Below are 18,233 nucleotides of genomic sequence, written 5' to 3' on the forward strand. Positions count from 1 at the left end.
TATGACACTTGAGTACATTTCTGTGAACCCCCCCCCCCCCCCACCCCAAAACTGTCTTTTTGCTCCCCTTGTATTTACTGACCCCCTTACTTTTTTGGTTAGGAGGATCCATTAGTATTAAATGAAATCCGAGAAGATCTGCGCTCCGAATGTGAGAAGTTTGGACAAGTGAAGAAAGTCCTCATATTTGACGTAAGTATATTTTGTTGCGATCGTGACGCTATACCTTTCACGTTAACCCTTGGTGAGCCTTTGCATTGTTGCAGTGCAGGCGGAAGGTGAGCGTGATCACAGCAGTTATTAATGAGTTGCAGAATAAGTTCTCGTTGTGATCGGTGATTCCGCTGCTCTGGTTCCCCTTGGTCTTTACCATTATGGCCACCTTTGAGGGCAGTCCATGCTGACAAAATGGGACAGGATGCCAGTACAGTTTAAACATTAAGGATGTCCTGTACTTGAAGCCTCATTCTGAAGACCTCTGAATATTGAAGGTCAAAGTGAATAGTGCATAGATCAGTGTTTTTCAACAGGGGTTCCTATTAACACTTGGGTTCCCCAGGCACCCCTAAAGGGTTCCCTGCCTCCCTAAACTGGGCTCCTAATTCTGGCCACCCCCAGTCATGTCATTGTCCGGAGAATGGGGAAGGGTGAGGGGAAAAAGTCAGTCTGTGGTTGCAACTGATCCTGGCTTACCTCCCCGGGTTCCTCTGCGCCCTCCGCTAACGTTGGTCCCAAAGGCTGGGGGAATGGCGCCGCCGCCATTGCCGCTGTCTGGCTCCATGTAACCGCCGCCACTGCAGCGGGCTTGGGCACTCGGTCATAGGTGCAGGTCATCGGTCCCAGATCGTTGCCAAGAAGAACATCGGCATCCAAACCAGGTAAAACCCCCACCTCCCACACACCTTGGCCCTCCCCCCAATCCAAAAAGATTCTGGCCACTTGCAAGAAACGTGGCTCTCCGTCGGCCACAGTGATCTGTATCCCAGGGTGAGATCAATTCCTCTGGCCGGACCATATCAGGTCGGACTAGGGTCACTGCAGCTCCTGAATCAAGCAAGCCGAATGGTTGCCGGTCACCGACTGTGACCGGGGTGAGATGTCTGCTGCAGGTCCGCGCTGAGATGTCCTCCGCTCCTGGCTGTAGGCACGGATGAAACCGGGACAGGTGCTGCATGGGACGTCTCGCTGGGAGTTGTCTCCAGGACCGGTCCGGCTGCTTCGGTGGAAGCCACCCGCACGCGGGCTACCGGCTTCGCAGCTGGGGTGCGTTGCCCCTGATGGGGTCCGCCGGAACGCAGGGGTTCCGGGCAATCTGGTCTGATGTGACCAGGGCGGTTGCAGTTGTAGCACCGGCGCTCGTGCCGGAGCTCCCCCGCCTTCGGTGGACTGCTGCCTGCAGGAGGCCTCTGAGTCCATTGGGGGGTATTGGCAGACTTTCTGGCCGGTGACGCCGCCACCGCCGCCTTGGCTACTGGTTTGGCGGTCATCTGGGCTCGGCTGGCCACATTGTCATCTGCAAGCCTCGCCGCCTCCTGGTAAGTCTTGGGCTTCTTGTCGTACACCCAAGCCCTCACCGCCGGCGGGCACTGCTCCATGAGCTTCTCCTGAAAGATGAGGTCCAGCAGGTGTTGGTAAGTCCGTGCCTCATAGCCCTCCACCCAGCGTATCCCGTATAAAGCCATGCGGGTCACGTAGGTAACATAGGACTCCTGGGGCTGCCTCTCCTCCTGCCGGAATTTACCCCGGTAGGCTTCAGGGGTAAAACCGTACTGAAACAATAACAGTTCTTTCAGGTGTTCGTAGTCATCAGCATACTCATCTGGAAGCGCCATCATTGTCTGCTTAGCCAAGCCGGACAGTAAGGGGTCCAAACGTGCAACCCTATGCTGGGGAAGCACTTTGTACTGCCGGCACTGCGTTTCAAAGTTCTTTAAGAAACTTTCAATCTAGTCAGTGCCTTCCACGAACTTGGTGAGACTGTGCTGGTCCAGTTTGTGTTCATCTTGGTTGGGTTGGACAGGGGGGCAATAAGCGGGTCTGTTCACTGCCATAGTGATAAACTGCAGCCGCTCCTCCGGTGTCCCTCTGTCTCCCCATGCAGTAATCAGTGCCAACATTTCAGGGGTGAACGGACTGGTAGCCGCAGCAACCAGTACCCCTCCTGTTGCACTGCTCCCGGGAGGTGCACTCGTTCCCTCCCCGAGATTCCGCCGCCCTGGCACTGGGTTCCTTCCCTGATCTCCGGGTGGCTGTAAAAGGGCAAGCTGAGCCGTATCCTGAGGCTCTGCAAGCCGGGCTTCATAGTCACCGATTGCGTCAACCATGTCTGCGACCTCCTGGTTCTCATTGGGCAGTCCATATTCACGGCACTTGTCCTTCAGCTGAGCTCGGGTCCACATGTTGGATGAGCCTTCAGCCTCGCTCATGGTTCAGTCGCAGCAGTGAGGTGGTGTTACAACTTGTGTTAACTGTTGCACTACTGTGTGTTCAATATCTTTAGTCCCAGGAACTTGCAATTACCATCAAGTTCCTACTATGTTACAGTATCCCGCAGTATACTGTAACACAGGTCCAGTTCAATCCCGCCGCTTGCCACCAGTTAATTATAGAGCTTGTCACGGTAGCTTATGACGAGATATAATGAACACCAAATATCTGGGTTGAACTGAACAAGGCTTAGATATAATAAAATATAATTTATTCCTTAATTAAGGTGAACACATCAATATAGTACAATTAACAGACAAGAAGATAACACTTACTTAGGGTTGGGGGATGGAGAAGTATCCACTAGCAATTCTCCAGCAGTCCAGTGACATTCAAGATGGAATCAGAAGCACAACTCCAGCACAACTAAAAACTGTAGGGTTGACACAGTTTATATACCTGTGCAACCCTATTCTTAACATTGAAAACAGCCTATTGGTGAACAATTATCTGTATCCACTCTCTAATGTGGAGACACAGACTAACCCATGCCCTCAGGCAACAATCAGACTGGCAGAATTTGTTGATTGATTAATACTTAATCCCTAGACATTGGGTAACAATCAAGGCAGTTAACTTTTTGATTGCCGTGCTTAGGCTACTCAGCCGTCTGCCCTTCATGACCTATTAGCCTAGCAAATGGTGTCTGCATTTTCAGAACAGATCCAAAATAAAATACATATACACTTTAATACCTACACATACTAATAAGTTCCATTCTGGTGGGCTCAGTGGGTCGACCTTTGCCAGTTTTTAATGCCTACAGTGACTCCACATATTGGCCAAATATGAACTCTCTGCGACCTCCAGAACTGGAGATACAGAAATGCACTTTAAAACATTTTCAAGGTACATCAAGGTGCAAACCTCATCCCTGGACCGCAGTCCAGTTAACCTATTGTCTCTCTGGTGAGGTCAGGGGATGGCCATGTGGGGTGCAACCCCTTTAATACCGGGCCACCCCCTTTCTCCCTCTACACATGTGATCTCAGATGCGCTATTAGAGAGAGTTGGGGTTCCTTACAATGCATCTGATCCCAGATACGCTATTAGAGGGGGTTGGGGTTGCTTACAATGCATCTGATCTCAGACACGCTATTAGAGAGGGTTGGGGTTTCCTTACAATGCATCTGATCTCAGACGCGCTATTAGAGAGGGTTGGGGTTCCGCAGAATTTCACAATATAATTATAGGGGTCCTTATCCAAAAAAAGGTTAAAAGCCACTGACATAGATAAAGCAACTTACTTGACCATATGTCAAGAAGCAGCCTAGTAGGAACCACTGTTGCTTTCCATTTTTGAATTGCAGTACAAGACATTAATCCTTCTATGAAATAACATCACCCTCCCTCCTTTGTATTGTTGCTAAATTAGAGACACCCAGATGGAGTGGCCTCTGTATCTTTCAAAGATGCAGAAGAAGGGGATAACTGCATCCAGGCCCTGAACGGAAGGTGGTTCGGGGGTCGCCAGCTTCTTGTTGAAACATGGGACGGCGTAACGGATTATCAGGTATTGCAGAAGTGGAAGCAGAGGGCAGCTCTTATCCTCATTCTGCTTTGCTGAAGACCTGCAATCTCACAGTGGTTCATTGAATATTGCATCATTTCAATTGGACATTCTGTTTTACAAAACAGGCATGAAGTCATATTTTCAAAGCAGTGCTGACCCTTGGGGGAACAATACAGCCCAGTCATTTGCATGGGCCCTAAAGTGTCTTACAGCTCATTTAGTGTGATGCCCATTCTAATAGCATTGGTGCATTCACGCTCAATGTATGACAGCATTTTTAAAGAAGAGTATGAGTGCTAAAATCTGTGGTATCAATGTAAAAATATAGTTAAAGGAGCAGAGCAGGCTGCATTGTGGTGTCATTGTTTATTACAGGATTGAAGCAGGGGGTCTCCTGACATGAACTGTATTCATTTCAGCTCTGGGGACCCCTGACTTCCAGAGATACCTCCGTAGGGGTACCGGTATCTCTTCAGCCAGATAAAATGTGTGCCCAGCATAATGGCAGCTTTAAATGTCCCACGGGCCAATAGGAAGCCGTGACATCAGCCGGTGCTGGTTCCTGTTGACCGGCGTGACGAGGGATATTTAAACTTGTCAGAGATACCGGCACAGCTACGGAGTTAAGTTTTTCTGGAAACGGTCCCCAGAGCTGAAATTAACCCAGTTCAGCACTGGAGACCCCCAGCTTCAATCCTGTAATTAATCTTCTGATTTAAATATATTGACTTTATGACTTAACATAGTTGTATTTCTATTGTGATGTTATAGTTGTGTCATCTTTCTGTTTACTACGCTTCTGGTATTATCATGGATTAAACTCTTGCTAACTCATAGTAATCTGCTAATCGTTACCTTCCTTGCACTGCATATTTCCTCTCGATTACCCTGTTTTTAACAGGTATACCCAGTTCATTGAACATCGCGGTCACAGCTAAACAAGGGTTGTACTTGGCATTGAATCTAAACATGCAGCATCACATATGAATACTTTTCATATTCCTCCAGTAATGGGGACTCTAGTTTGCAGACGGATAACATTTTAACCTGGAAGACGAATGTTTGTTTTACTAGCTTTCAAGCTGCCAGGTATCTGCGATTTGGCGTCCGGACACAAGTGACTTCGTCTTCTCAACCCACATATAGATGGCCTTGTCACGTGCTCCGTCCTATCATAAAACCCTCTTAACACTAGTGCAAATGCTAACGAATACTTCTTATCGCAGATTGAAGAAACGTCTCGCGAGAGGGAGGAGCGGCTGAAAGGATGGGATAACTTCCTGCACACCGACGGCAAGTCAAAAAAGCCAGAGGTTGGGAGCGACGAGAGCGCAACACCGGCGGATAACCCGCAACCCGCCGAGAAGAAAGACGATAGCGCAGTTTCGGAAAACAACAATGACAACCACGTTCATCAGGCAGAAGAGGAGAAGGTCGATCCAACGAAAGATGATGCCGAGTCAACCGATAGCAGCATTGGCAGCAGTGACGAGGAGGCAGAGAAAGACCATCTTTAATGTTTGTTTGATGGACGCATGCCTTTGAGTTGTTGCTACCTGTGCTGCGCCTCCGTGACCCCAGGGTGAGCGCCAAGACAGGGGCGATACATGCCAACATGTGACAAGTCATAAAATCGGCTTCAAAATTAATGTTGTGCGTTAATTGAAAATATAAAATAAAAATAGAATACAGTTCCTGGGGCAAATTCCGCTAAAGCTTAAATCACTTGTGGGACATTGTCGGCAGCCTGGCAGAACTAGACGAGCGTGTTTCTATCGCAAGATGTCCTTTCTGTTAAAAGTGAGAGGAATTTAATTAGTATCTCTAGAGGGTCGGGGCTCAGTGTGGCTCGGCTATACGTAACCTGGCCTAAGGTGATTTGCAGTGGAGTATCGGCCTTCTTTTGAATTGCAGAGCTGCTTCCACACCAGGGGTGGCCAACTCTAGTACTCAAGAGCTACCAACAGGCCAGGTTTTCAGGATATCTGTGCTGAAGCTGGGACTGATTTTGCCACCTGTGCTGAAACAGGGATATCCTGAAAACCTGACCTGTTGATGGCCCTTGAGGACTGGAGTTGGCCACCCCTGTTCTACACAGTGATCCTCGCGTGTCCTCTATTGATATATTTTATAAACTTCCATGTTTAGAAGTCCTGATATGTCCAAAATGTGTTGAGCGATTTTTAAAAAAAAACTTTTATGAAGCTTTTGCGTATTCAGTTGTATAAAATATTAAATCTTTGCATAGGCTTCACTGACATTTATCTCGTTTGTTACAACCCTATATTATTGACGTAGGAAATATGTTCACGAATACAATGCACATGCACTATTCCAGGGGTGGCCAACTCCAGTCCTGAAGGGCCACCAACAGGTCCGGTTTTCAGGATATCCCTGCTTCAGCACAGGTGTCTCGGTCAAAGATTGAGCCACCTGTGCTGAAGCAGGGATATCCTGTAAACTTGACCTGTTGGTGACCGCTCCTCTGCACTGTTAGAATTTCTGAACAAGAAAAAAAGTGGATATTTTTACATTGTGTTGTGTACAAACAATTCCATTTGCAGTAATTAATTTGAATAGGGTTGATTCAAAGGCAAAAGTGGCACATTTAATTAATTTGACGTGTTCTTAACATAAGGAGAAATAATTGGACTTGGTTATTTGGTTTGTTAAGGAAGCAGGTCTCTCTTGTATAGGATTTTGGTCCATTTCACTTTCCAGAAACTCTTTCCAAGGTTACAGTAATATATTGAGCCTGTGACTGGGAAGGTTGAATAGAGCAGGAGATCAAATCAAAGCTGCACAGTTTAAAAAAACCACTGGGCAAACGTTGCATTAGAAGCAGAATTCAGGCTGTTTCTTGGGTGACACTTCTGGTGTTAAGGCAAGAAATAGGAAGTATTTTGTTGAGGAAGAAAAATATATTTTTGGGGGGCGCAATCTTTACGTACTGAAATATTTGCTTTAAGCAGCAGATACCTTTGTTTACGTTTTCCCCCAGCTGTCTTCCTAACCATAAGTGACAAAGTTAGCTAGGAAAACACCTATTAGGAAAAGATGAATGTATGAGGGACAATCCCCCTGCTATTCAACACGTGGCTTTGTTAATACATTGTTAGTGATATACAAACTTCAATAGATGACATTACACTGCTAAAAAAAACTAATAAAAGATGGAATGGATCAAAGTTCTACCTATAATGAGCTTTCCTCACAGCTCTGCTTCAGTGTCATTATCTGTTTTATGTTTGGAGTGTGATGTACACTAGACCAGGGACGCTTGTAATGCATTACTTTGCAAATGCACTTTCTCTAAAAGGAAGTTGATATTTGTGATGTTTTATTTACAAAGCTGGTTGTTTTTGTGCATTCAAGTTCTTGAAATTCGGCTCGATTAGTAAGATCTATATAAGGCTCGGAAAGTGATAAATCGGTGTTTTGTCATAAATATGAACTTCTAGTGGTCTTCTTGGACCTATTCATTACTATGGATGTTCTACATTGGATGGCACTCGCAGACAAGTCTACTTTGCTAGCTGAAACATGAAGCATGCAACGATACAATGCAGGATCGTGCACTCAAAGTCCTTCAAAGGGCAGAATTCAGTGTTGCCAGGGTGTTGTAATTGGATGTTTTGTGGGTAAGGATGAATGACATGTTGACCCAAAATGATGGACCGCAGACTATTTTCCTTTACAAGTGGCACTGAAATGTTCCTTCACTATCTTCATGCACAGACCCAACCTTTCAAATTCCCAAGATCTCCTTTAAATAATGTGATTTAACCTTAATGTTACAGTGGCTTATCCTGCCATCTTTTGCTCTCATTTCTCTTCCCGTTGTTTTCAGACTCCTTGTCCAGCCGTCTACAGTCCCCATCATTTGAGTAGCAGCTGGTATAGCATCACATACTCCCAATTTGTACATTGGACAGAGAAACACAACATACTTCATTTGCAGTGTAGGTTTTATTTTGGGTTATTAAAAGCCTGGAGTTGCAATAATCCATACAATCAGACTAGTGTATTCTAGCTTTCTTGTCTTCAAGCAGAAAGACCTCCTTACTAAAATCTTTAGCTAAGCTCCCGGGTATCTAGAACTGGCTTCAGGACCACTAAAGTGAGGGTTTTTTCTGAACACACGTATTCAAACCTTAAGGTAAGCCTTGGACAAATATCAGACCCAGTACTTACTAGGCCAGGGGTGGACAACTCCAGTTCTCAAGCGCCACCAACAGGTCAGGTATTCAGGATTAAACTGCTTCAGTCTTTGAGCCATCTGTGATGAAGCAGGGATATCCTAAAAACCTGACCTGCTGGTGGCCCGTGAGGGCTGGAGTTGGACATCCCTGTACTAAGCAGTCTTGTGGGATACGACCCCTTCCTTGCTCTTGTCTTCAGGTGCCGGGATGCTACCTTATGCCAGAAGACTACTTGGTAGATATGATACCAATGTCTTGCTATCACTCGGAAGTCTCAGAAATGATCCTTCTGTGAGACTTGTGTTGAACAGAGAAGAGTTTGGGCAGATTGCAAAATACCCTCAGCCTGCACCTTTTTAAAGCCAAGTTCAGGATGGGAAGAATCTCTTATTTAGTTTCATAAACACGGAGCTGCATATACGTCACGCTAAGCTAAAAGTGATCGAGTGAGCAGTACTGCTGCATACAGTACATGGAAGGGGTGTTTCGAGTCATTTGAGATGTGCAGAGGTTTGCACATTGTTGCTGTGTTTGATTTAAAATTTGACAACCAATATTCTTTTAAGCTTTCTCTAATTCTAATTTTCATTTGGTTAGCAACTTCAAAAAAAAAAATATTGACTGCTCGCAGTTTAATAATTACAAACTCTGGACCCTGATGTGTAAAAAAAAAACCCACTATTTTCTGTGTGTAGTCTCTTAAAGAGGTTTTCTATTATATTCAAAATAAATCCTACGTTTAAAAAAAAAAAAAAAAAGGCAGTTTTTCATTTTCCACTTTTCAATATGTATCACTACAAAGCATTGGACCAACTATTTAATCTGCAGTATTTTTCTACCTTGCCAAGAACCGTTTAAACCTTTAAATGTATTAGGACTCCCGGACCCCGTCCAAACTTTCTCTTCACTTAACCATGCTACGGTATATACACAAAAATGCTTTTTTCTATGGTGGGCCTTATTTATTTAAAAAATAAACTAACTTGTTTATATCAATTGACACACACACACACACACACACACACACACACACACACACACACACACACACACACACACACACACACACACACACACACACACACACCCTCCCCCCCTCTGCCACTTTTCTGTGTGCAGCTATTTATTTTTTTCAATGGTGTCTGCCTCCCTGGTGTGTTGTCCCCTGCTACAAAGCACCAGCAGGAGCAATATCATGTGCTACATCTGTATATACTTTCACCACTGTGGATAAATCTATTGCCTTTTGCCACCCGCGCCATTTTCAATAGGTTCTATTTGTACCAGTCTTCATTAAAAAGGGATTTTTGCATGTGGGGCATGCAAGTGTAAATATTTCAAGTACACTGATTTGTTTCTATTAAAACCCCACCCCATCGCGTGAAATTTGCTGATGGCAAACATTTATGAACATTATGCATGCATTCTAGAGAAACTGGTTTTGTCTAGGGAAATTCATACTTGAAAACAAAGACCCAGTGTCGTAGTGCTAGAACTTGAGTTGTTTTTTGTTTTTCTCCCAATAGGAATCTTTATTTATTTTTTTACCTTGTAATTTTTTCATTTCCAAGGTGGGTTTAATTGTCAGATTCTGTGATAATTCCAGTGAGCCCTTCTCCCTCCAGCAGATGTAAATGAGAATTCTCACAGGTAGCGTTAGGACCTGCATACTGGTCATGCCATGAAGTGGCTGCAGGCTTATTACACTTTGGCCAAGGTGCTTAACTAAATGACCCTTACTCATGAGAATACTAACAGGGAAGTATTTAACTGTATTTTGTCGCATTGGGTATTTTTGTCTTTTGTTGTATAACTCCAGTGAGCTGACACTTTATGTTGTATACAAATGACCTAATTGTTGTATGATGACAAAACTACAGCTGTGATTGAAACCAAAGTGGAAATAAAGATTTAATTAATTATGGAAATTCAGTTGCAGAAACATAGACGCTGACATTAATTGTCCATTAAGGAGCCAATCAAATCCAAATCTAACGGTGATATCTTTCAAAATGTACCTTCATGGGCCTTTGCTATTCATGCGATTGTGATGGAATAAGAAAATAACTAATAAGGGGCAGATAGGAATTAATCTTAACTGTTGCTAAGAAAAACAGTGCTATTAATAAGGATGGTGGTGCTCAACGAGACCCCCCCGCCCCCCTCCCCCCCAACAGGTCAGTTTTTTTTGATATGCCAGCTTCAGCAAAGGTGACTCAATCAGTGGCTTAGTTGAAGATCTGTGCTTCCCCTGCCTCCCTCCCTCAGGCGCATACATTCTTCCACCCTCCCCCAGGCCCATACCTTCTCCCAGACCCATACCTTCGTCCACCCTCCCCCGGGCCCATACCTTCTTCCACCCGTCCCCAGGCCCATACCTTCTTCCACCCGTCCCCAGGCCCATACCTTCTTCCACCCGTCCCCAGGCCCATACCTTCCACCCGTCCCCAGGCCCATACCTTCTCCCACCCTCTCACAGGCCCATACATTCTCCCAGGCCCATACCTTCTCCCACCCTCCCCCAGGCCCATACCTTCTCCCAGACCCATACCTTCGTCCACCCTCCCCCGGGCCCATACCTTCTTCCACCCGTCCCCAGGCCCATACCTTCTTCCACCCGTCCCCAGGCCCATACCTTCCACCCGTCCCCAGGCCCATACCTTCTCCCACCCTCCCACAGGCCCATACATTCTCCCAGGCCCATACCTTCTCCCACCCTCACCTAGGCCCATACCTTCTCCCACCCTCCCCCTGGCCCATACCTTCTCCCACCCTCCCCCAGGCCCATACCTTCTCCCCCAGGCCCATGCCTTCTCCCACCCTCCTCCAGGCCCATGCCTTCTCCCACCCTCCCCCAGGCCCATGCCTTCTCCCACCCTCCCCCAGGCCCATGCCTTCTCCCACCCTCCCCCAGGCCCATGCCTTCTCCCACCCTCCCCCAGGCCCATACCTTCTCCCCCAGGCCCATGCCTTCTCCCACCCTCCCCCAGGCCCATGCCTTCTCCCACCCTCCCCCAGGCCCATGCCTTCTCCCACCCTCCCCCAGGCCCATGCCTTCTCCCACCCTCCCCCAGTCCTATGCCTTCTCCCACCCTCCCCCAGGCCCATGCCTTCTCCCACCCTCCCCCAGTCCTATGCCTTCTCCCACCCTCAACCCCTCCCCCCTGCCAATACCTTTACTCCCCCTCCAGTGCACAAAGAGATGGGGGGCTACTCCCTACAATTGTCCTGAGCCCAAAGATTTCCGTTGGTGGCCCTGGCAATTCCCTTGGAACTTGCTCGTTTTCCATGAAAGTACAAGCTTCTCAACGACTGAAATTCATGTCTGGCTCTCACAGGCAGCCTTTTCTCTTGGGGAGAGCAAAAAAGTAACAATGCACTAATTGCATAACTCCTGGAGTAATGAGTCACACACACCCCACCTCCTGCTGCAGAAAATAGAACGCAGCACTTCACGTTGATGTGGTGGGTTTTCATTCAAGACTTCAATTGAGGAAAGGGAGATAAATCAGAGGGTTAGCGGCAGAAACAAAGACCACAAAGTATCTGTCGGGCGGAGGCAAAACTTTAATCCTTAGGCCGAGTCCAGGGTGCCAGAGACAGGAGGTGGAGGGCGCGCGTCCGCGTGGCAGTCTGCTGGGCGATGTGTGCACATCATCCACAGCAGACCTTTTCAAGCTTTCAGGAGGCGGGGCTACAGACGTGTGAGGTTAGGGATCGGTATTGCACTGTTGAAATCATTCTCAAGAATGATTTGATTGGCTGCCGAGGTACCAGTGACGCTGCTGCAGCTTGAAATAACAACTTGAGTTGTTTATTGAAACTGTAGCAAGCGTCAACTCCGTACTTCGGCGACAGGGCAGCGGCTACCCTGACAACCGATATTAACTTTAAATACATTGTTTCGAGCGTGCGCGTAGCGAAGCAGGCACCCAGAACGAGGCCTTATCCTGGTGATTTCAGGTTCGGAGACTGGTTCTATGTGACCCACCTACACGATGTGTCTAATCTACCATCGATCAACGAACTCCATGAGTTAATGACTCCTTCTGTACGTTAGCCGGGTTCATACCGTGACCACATGTAGCAGATAGCATTGCAGTGATAAAAGGATTAATTACGGGCTGTATTGTAAGATCCATAATGATGGATTACCAACGCACTGTATTGCAGGATGATCCATGATTGATCTGACTGAAATGCAGCTCATTGTCACCCTATGGTGCCGAGTCAATGCGGAATCAGGGACAAGAAGTGTTGTACATTACAGCTCTGTTCCGTGCATTTCAGAACACAGGATTATATGAAGATATCAAGTGGGCAAGTGCACTTTTAAGGGTAAAAAGCTAAACTTGGAGGGGTATTACAATGAATACATTAGTACAGCGGTTTCCAATAGGAATTCAAAGCTTGCCACACTTGTGGCTGTCATCATTCCATATTCGCCACATTCTCGTGTCAATCACAAAAGCGTTGCGATGCCTGCTGCGTTTCGCCCCCTCCCTCTTCTCTCTCCCCCTCTTTACACACAACCCACCACCCCCAATACACATAATAAATCTCCCTCCCCAAAAATACATAAACCTCCCCTCACACCCGAAATACACATACAAACCCTGCACACTCCAAATACACATACCCCCACCCCACCCCAAATACAAAAGAATCTACCAAATACCCATAACCCCCCCAAATACACAATAATATGCATACACACACACACACACATATATATATATATGTATATACACATACACAGTGGTCGACATATCACCAAAAAATCTACTCGCCATCTAGTATCAAACGTGTGCTGCTTGGGCCAATAGGAGCTCGCCACGATGTTAAATCCACTCACCCGGGGCGTGCAAATGTATAGGTTTGTCGAACACTGCACATACATACATGCACCACATGTAATTAATAAAATAATTAATAAAATGAGGAATATATTATTTTATTTTTAACCTGGCCTAGGGTTTATTATACTAGATACAATATCCACATGGGTAAGGATCTTCAACTAAGGCTTTAAGCCACACAGAGGGGAAAATATCCTTTTGCGATGTATACATGGTATGAGTAACAACACGTCTCCAGTTAGCGTACGCTAAGTAAAGTATAGGTAAGAATTAAAGGTTGCAATTTCAGCTGTTACTGCACACTAAATTCATTATTCTTACTATTTGTAACAAGATATGAGTTAGTGGAAAAAGTGCTAGGTACATGTAACACCTCTGGTGTCTGAGTTTTCTTTTTGTGCCTCATGACTTAAATCTGAGTTCAGGCAATATCCTGCATGTGTGTTTTTTTTAATAAATCAGTTCTGTAGTAAGAAAAAATACTTTTAGCATTTTCTGTTTAAAAAAAAAAAAACAACTTTGAAAGACCAATTTTCTTGTATTCTATTTTAACAAGCATGCTTGTTCCTATAGCAACGATTTACATTCCCCATATTTAAAGATGTCGCCAAACTTTGCCGATCTATAGACGGAGAACGAATTGACCGGCAGCTATGCAGTTCTTTAGGTAATTAGAGATTGCCCACATGAAACTATTGAAGTAAAAAAAAAAAACTGAACTGCAGCTTTAACTTTTGAACATCTTTTCCCACTTTACTAAATAGATATTTGGTAGAGGTGGGGTGAATTTTCCGCCTAAATCTGACACAGGTTGGCCGATTCCTTTGATACGTGGATCAGTCTCAAAAAGACTGATTCCTTTTTTTTTTTTTTCCCCTCTATTACTAAAAATCCACCCGACCGATTGCAAAAATCCAAACAGATTCTTTGGAATCCACCTATTTTAGGATAAAGTAATCAGATTTGAATACCTGAAATGGGATGACCTTTTGGTGGCCCTTGAAGACTGGAGTTGGCCTCTCTTGGGCTAATGTCGAAGAAGAACTATTTCGTAGGACACCAAAAAAAAACGAATATCAGCTATTGAAGCAGAGTGGAAATACGAAATAATAACGTGCTGTGAAGATGAACCACAAATCTTCCCAGCACTCAAACGGAAAAACCAAAGAAGTAAATGGATCAGCCAAAAACGCATTTAATGGTACACGAATGATGCACACAATGGTCAAACATAGACCGAAAAACACTATGTACTAGGATAGGGACAAGGACAGGGAAGGGGAGAAGGGAGAGGGGAGGGGGGGAAACACGGGGGGTATAAAAGTCCAGGGCAGGGGGGGGGGGCAACGTAACATTTCGGGGTATAATAACCCCTTCTACAGGTCCGGTCCCAGGATGACCGTAATCACCTGGTACTTCCCTCAACCCTGCGACAACGTCCCTGAGATACACAGTACCAGACTAATACTGAATGTCCAAACTGAATAAGAATAGTCTGTGAGGCACAAGACTCATATAAACCAACCCCGAGAGAGCTGTGTATGTGACAGGGGAACTGGCTGGTAAGAGTCTGAATCTGGATGGTGTATATGTATACCAACACCGTATGAGCTATTAAAGTGACAGGGGAGTTAGCTGGCAAAGCAGGGTACTAAGAGATTAATAACCCACAGAAGTAAACTTTAAGTCCAGTGAGTACAGGAAATGTCCTAAGGCAAAACGTGTTGTGGCAGCAAACTCCTCCTGGTGCAGACAGCCCAGCACTGTCCTGTGAAGATGATAGCAATGTCCGGTGTGTTAAGTGGATAGCGGGGAGAGGGGAGACTAAATTAAGGGGTGATGTAAGGGAATTGAAGCAGGGTACTTACAGAGAGGCAAGGAATCCCCACCAGGCTTTGTAACCCCTTGTGTAGCTTCTCCTTACCGCCGTCTCCTTGACAAAGCGCCGTAGTGGGCGTGAAACGCGTGGGAGGAGGAGTTTTGTCTCTATTTTTATGTAGAGAGTACAGGGAAAACGGCGGTGCATCTGCTGCTGAAGATTGGAAACCACAAACTTCAAACCACAAAATATCCTAGGTGCAAAAATTTATTTTAGGGCATAGTAACAGCCAAAAAGAACACTCTGATGCGTTTCCCGTGGTATCCCATGCTTTATCAATTTTTATGTAGGCTAATAAAGACCTTTTAACTGTCAACACTGGTGAGTTCCCGAACTTTTTTCTACAGCAAGCGGCAATCCCTTTGATCATCTCTCTGTTCCTGCTACATCACGGATCGAAGGACGCCACCAAAGAACTATTTCAGCCTGGGCACCAAAATATAAGACATTTCTTAACCAAGTTTCATACATTTGATACAAGTTTGTTAGTCGGATGCAATACAACGCAGTTACAAGAGCCAACAGAAGATGCAAACAGCTGCCGAACTTCTATATACAGTATGCAGGCAGTCCTCGGTTATCCAACACAATGCGTTACTCAAAATGGCGTTGTAAAGCGAAACGTTGTAAAGCGAAACACGTTTTCCCATAGGAACACTGTTTAAATGAAAGGTTACGTTCCTGAAGGCATTTTTAACACTAAAATACACCAAATATTTTATGCAGGCAATAAGATATGCAGCACACACATAAATTATATAGTGTATATACTGTATTATATATATAATATAACATAATAAATAATATATTATATAGTATAATATAATATTATATAGTATAATATTATATATACGCTCTTACGACGCTGAAGCCATTCGTTGTAAAGCGAAGCATTGTAAAACGAGGACTTACTGATTCAAGGGGAACAAAAGCACAGCAAAGTAGGTTGGTACACCAACATTACAAGATACATTTCACATGACTAGACAAGTGGCCATTTCAAAGAAAACATTTTGGGAGTTTGATAAGAATTCCTATAGATCCATTTAATGAAGTCTCAATCATTCCAATAAAATGTCATTATTAAGTACAAATCCCTCAAATCTCAGTCTTTTGGAGATTGAATGCTACATTGTGTGTGCAGGATTGCCAGACGTCTTGTTCATACAGGATTATCCCTTATTTCATTGATTTATCCCATTGTCCCGGAAAGGTCTGTCGGGACGCCTCATTGTCCCGTATTTTAGCATCTTGATGAGAACTTAAAATGACTGTAATGAAATCAGTCCTAAAAACGTAATAGATTTCTACCTGAATGTAATAGTTACCTTTTCCGTTAGGCGTCGCCTTACTTGATGATTAAAATAATAAAGTTAGGACACTGCCGGGTCATCTCATAATACCCTGAAACCCACCCGTATAGGCGTTACTTTTATACCATGACACCCACTCCTATAGGCGTTACTTTTATACCATGACATCCACCTCTATAGGTGCTACTTTTATACCATGACCCCCACCCCTATAGGCATTACTTTTATATTATGACCCCATGCCCCTATAGGCATTACATTTAAACCATGACACCCACCCCTATTGGTGTTACTTGTATACTATGACCCCATACCATGACACCCACCCCTATAGGAGTTACTTTCCCACCATGACATCATACCACTACAGGTGTTACTTTTATACCATGACCCGCACCCCTATAGGCGTTACTCAGTGCGCGTCTTTCCCCGTCCCGCTAAGAGCAGAGATGATAATAAGCAAAGCATATAGCGGCCACGTGGGAGATACCGTTTGCAAATCATTCATCACTCATAATGACGTCACACTTTCATACTGGATTTCGGCGTCCCATGTTATAAAAACTCAAATGTGGCAACCCTATGTGTATCTAACCTGGAAACTGGTTCACTCTAACGGAAAACCCGCTGCAAACACCTGCTTGTTATTCCTACTTCCTAAATAACCTGGAAAATGTCCAGCCTCATAGTAAGATCACAATCATGTTTTGCTAGTGACTAATCTCAGTAGATGATTTAAGTCTATATTTAATACGCTCAGTGACTGCAAGGAGGCAATTTAAATATTTCACTGTACTCATTAACTTGTTATGTAAGACACAGAAACTAATAGTAAGCAAGTCAGGAATTCCAGAAGGAATGAAAACTATTTGATTACACCATATTTTAGCCAGGTAACTGCTGCTGCATGAATGTACAGATCATCATTAGGTGACACGAATATAAAGGAGAGGTCACAGATGTTTGGAAATAACCTCACCACTCCAAAAATACAAACCACCCCTCCTATTTACTGCCCAGTATTGACCTGAATGGGATTTGCCGCCCGAGCTTGAGGCTACCTTAATTAATTGAATTTTAAAGTGTTCACAACTACACAAGTTATCGATAACGACACGAAATACAACGCAAATTTATACAAGTGTTTTGTTAACCGCTGATTTCGTTACGTAAGTGCAGCTCAACCCCGTTATAACGCGATCCGTTACAACGCGAATCCGCTTATAACACGATGCAAGCGTGGCTCCCAATTTTCCGTATTTATGAATACTTTACAACACGATTATTGGTGTCTTAAATACTTTGTTGTACAATGCATACAATTGTACATTATTTCTAACGCGATCCGCTTATAGCGCGATGTGATTCTTTGGACCCCAAGCACAGCGTTATAAGGGGGTTGAACTGTATTGTTAAAAATTGTAACTAACGTATCATTTGAATATTCACACATAACTGCCCTACTCATAACAGTAATATATACCTGCCACTTAGAGTTTCATTTTAGTATTGTTTACATCATATTTTTGCATTTTAAGCAAACTTTACTGCTCCCTATATAGTTTTATAATTTCATTTTAAGATACCTTTCATTTTTATTTAGCTGAAAAAAATGTCTGACTGATATAAGAGAAAACATGAGTCTGGATTTGAAAAACGAAAGAAGAAAAGAAGCATTTTCTTCCCCAATTTTTTTGTCAATACATTTTGTTTCCTCAGGTCCCAAACTTTTTCATAGGCCCTCGAAAGGCTTGTAGGCCTAAGGTTGCCAGGTGTAAAAAAAATTAGAGGTAATACAGGACATGTATGTGTCCGGTTTGACCTCTCTGGACATAGTGACCTAACCGGCTTGGGGGGGCGCAGAATTTCCCCTGAGCAGGGAGAGAGCAGGGCTGTTGCTAAGGGGCTCAGCAGCTTCCTCCATCCTGAATGGCTGCTGCGGCGTAATGCAGCCAATCAGTAGGAGGTTTCAGGATCCTG

General features: G+C 44.6%; 1 protein-coding gene across 1 annotated transcript in view; it reads left to right on the forward strand.

The window, feature by feature from the left end:
• The window catches only part of HTATSF1 (HIV-1 Tat specific factor 1), a 22,030-nt gene extending 13,070 nt beyond the window's left edge, over positions 1-8,960 (forward strand). The window contains exons 7-9 of the mRNA XM_075573224.1: positions 103-192; positions 3,863-4,000; positions 5,227-8,960. Of these exons, the coding sequence (XP_075429339.1) occupies positions 103-192; positions 3,863-4,000; positions 5,227-5,517 (519 nt within the window). The 3' untranslated portion in view covers positions 5,518-8,960. The remainder of the gene's footprint in view (positions 1-102; positions 193-3,862; positions 4,001-5,226) is intronic.
• Positions 8,961-18,233: the final 9,273 nt, after the last annotated feature.

This window comes from Ascaphus truei, chromosome 16 (genome assembly GCF_040206685.1).
Source record: "Ascaphus truei isolate aAscTru1 chromosome 16, aAscTru1.hap1, whole genome shotgun sequence".
Lineage (NCBI taxonomy): Eukaryota > Metazoa > Chordata > Amphibia > Anura > Ascaphidae > Ascaphus > Ascaphus truei.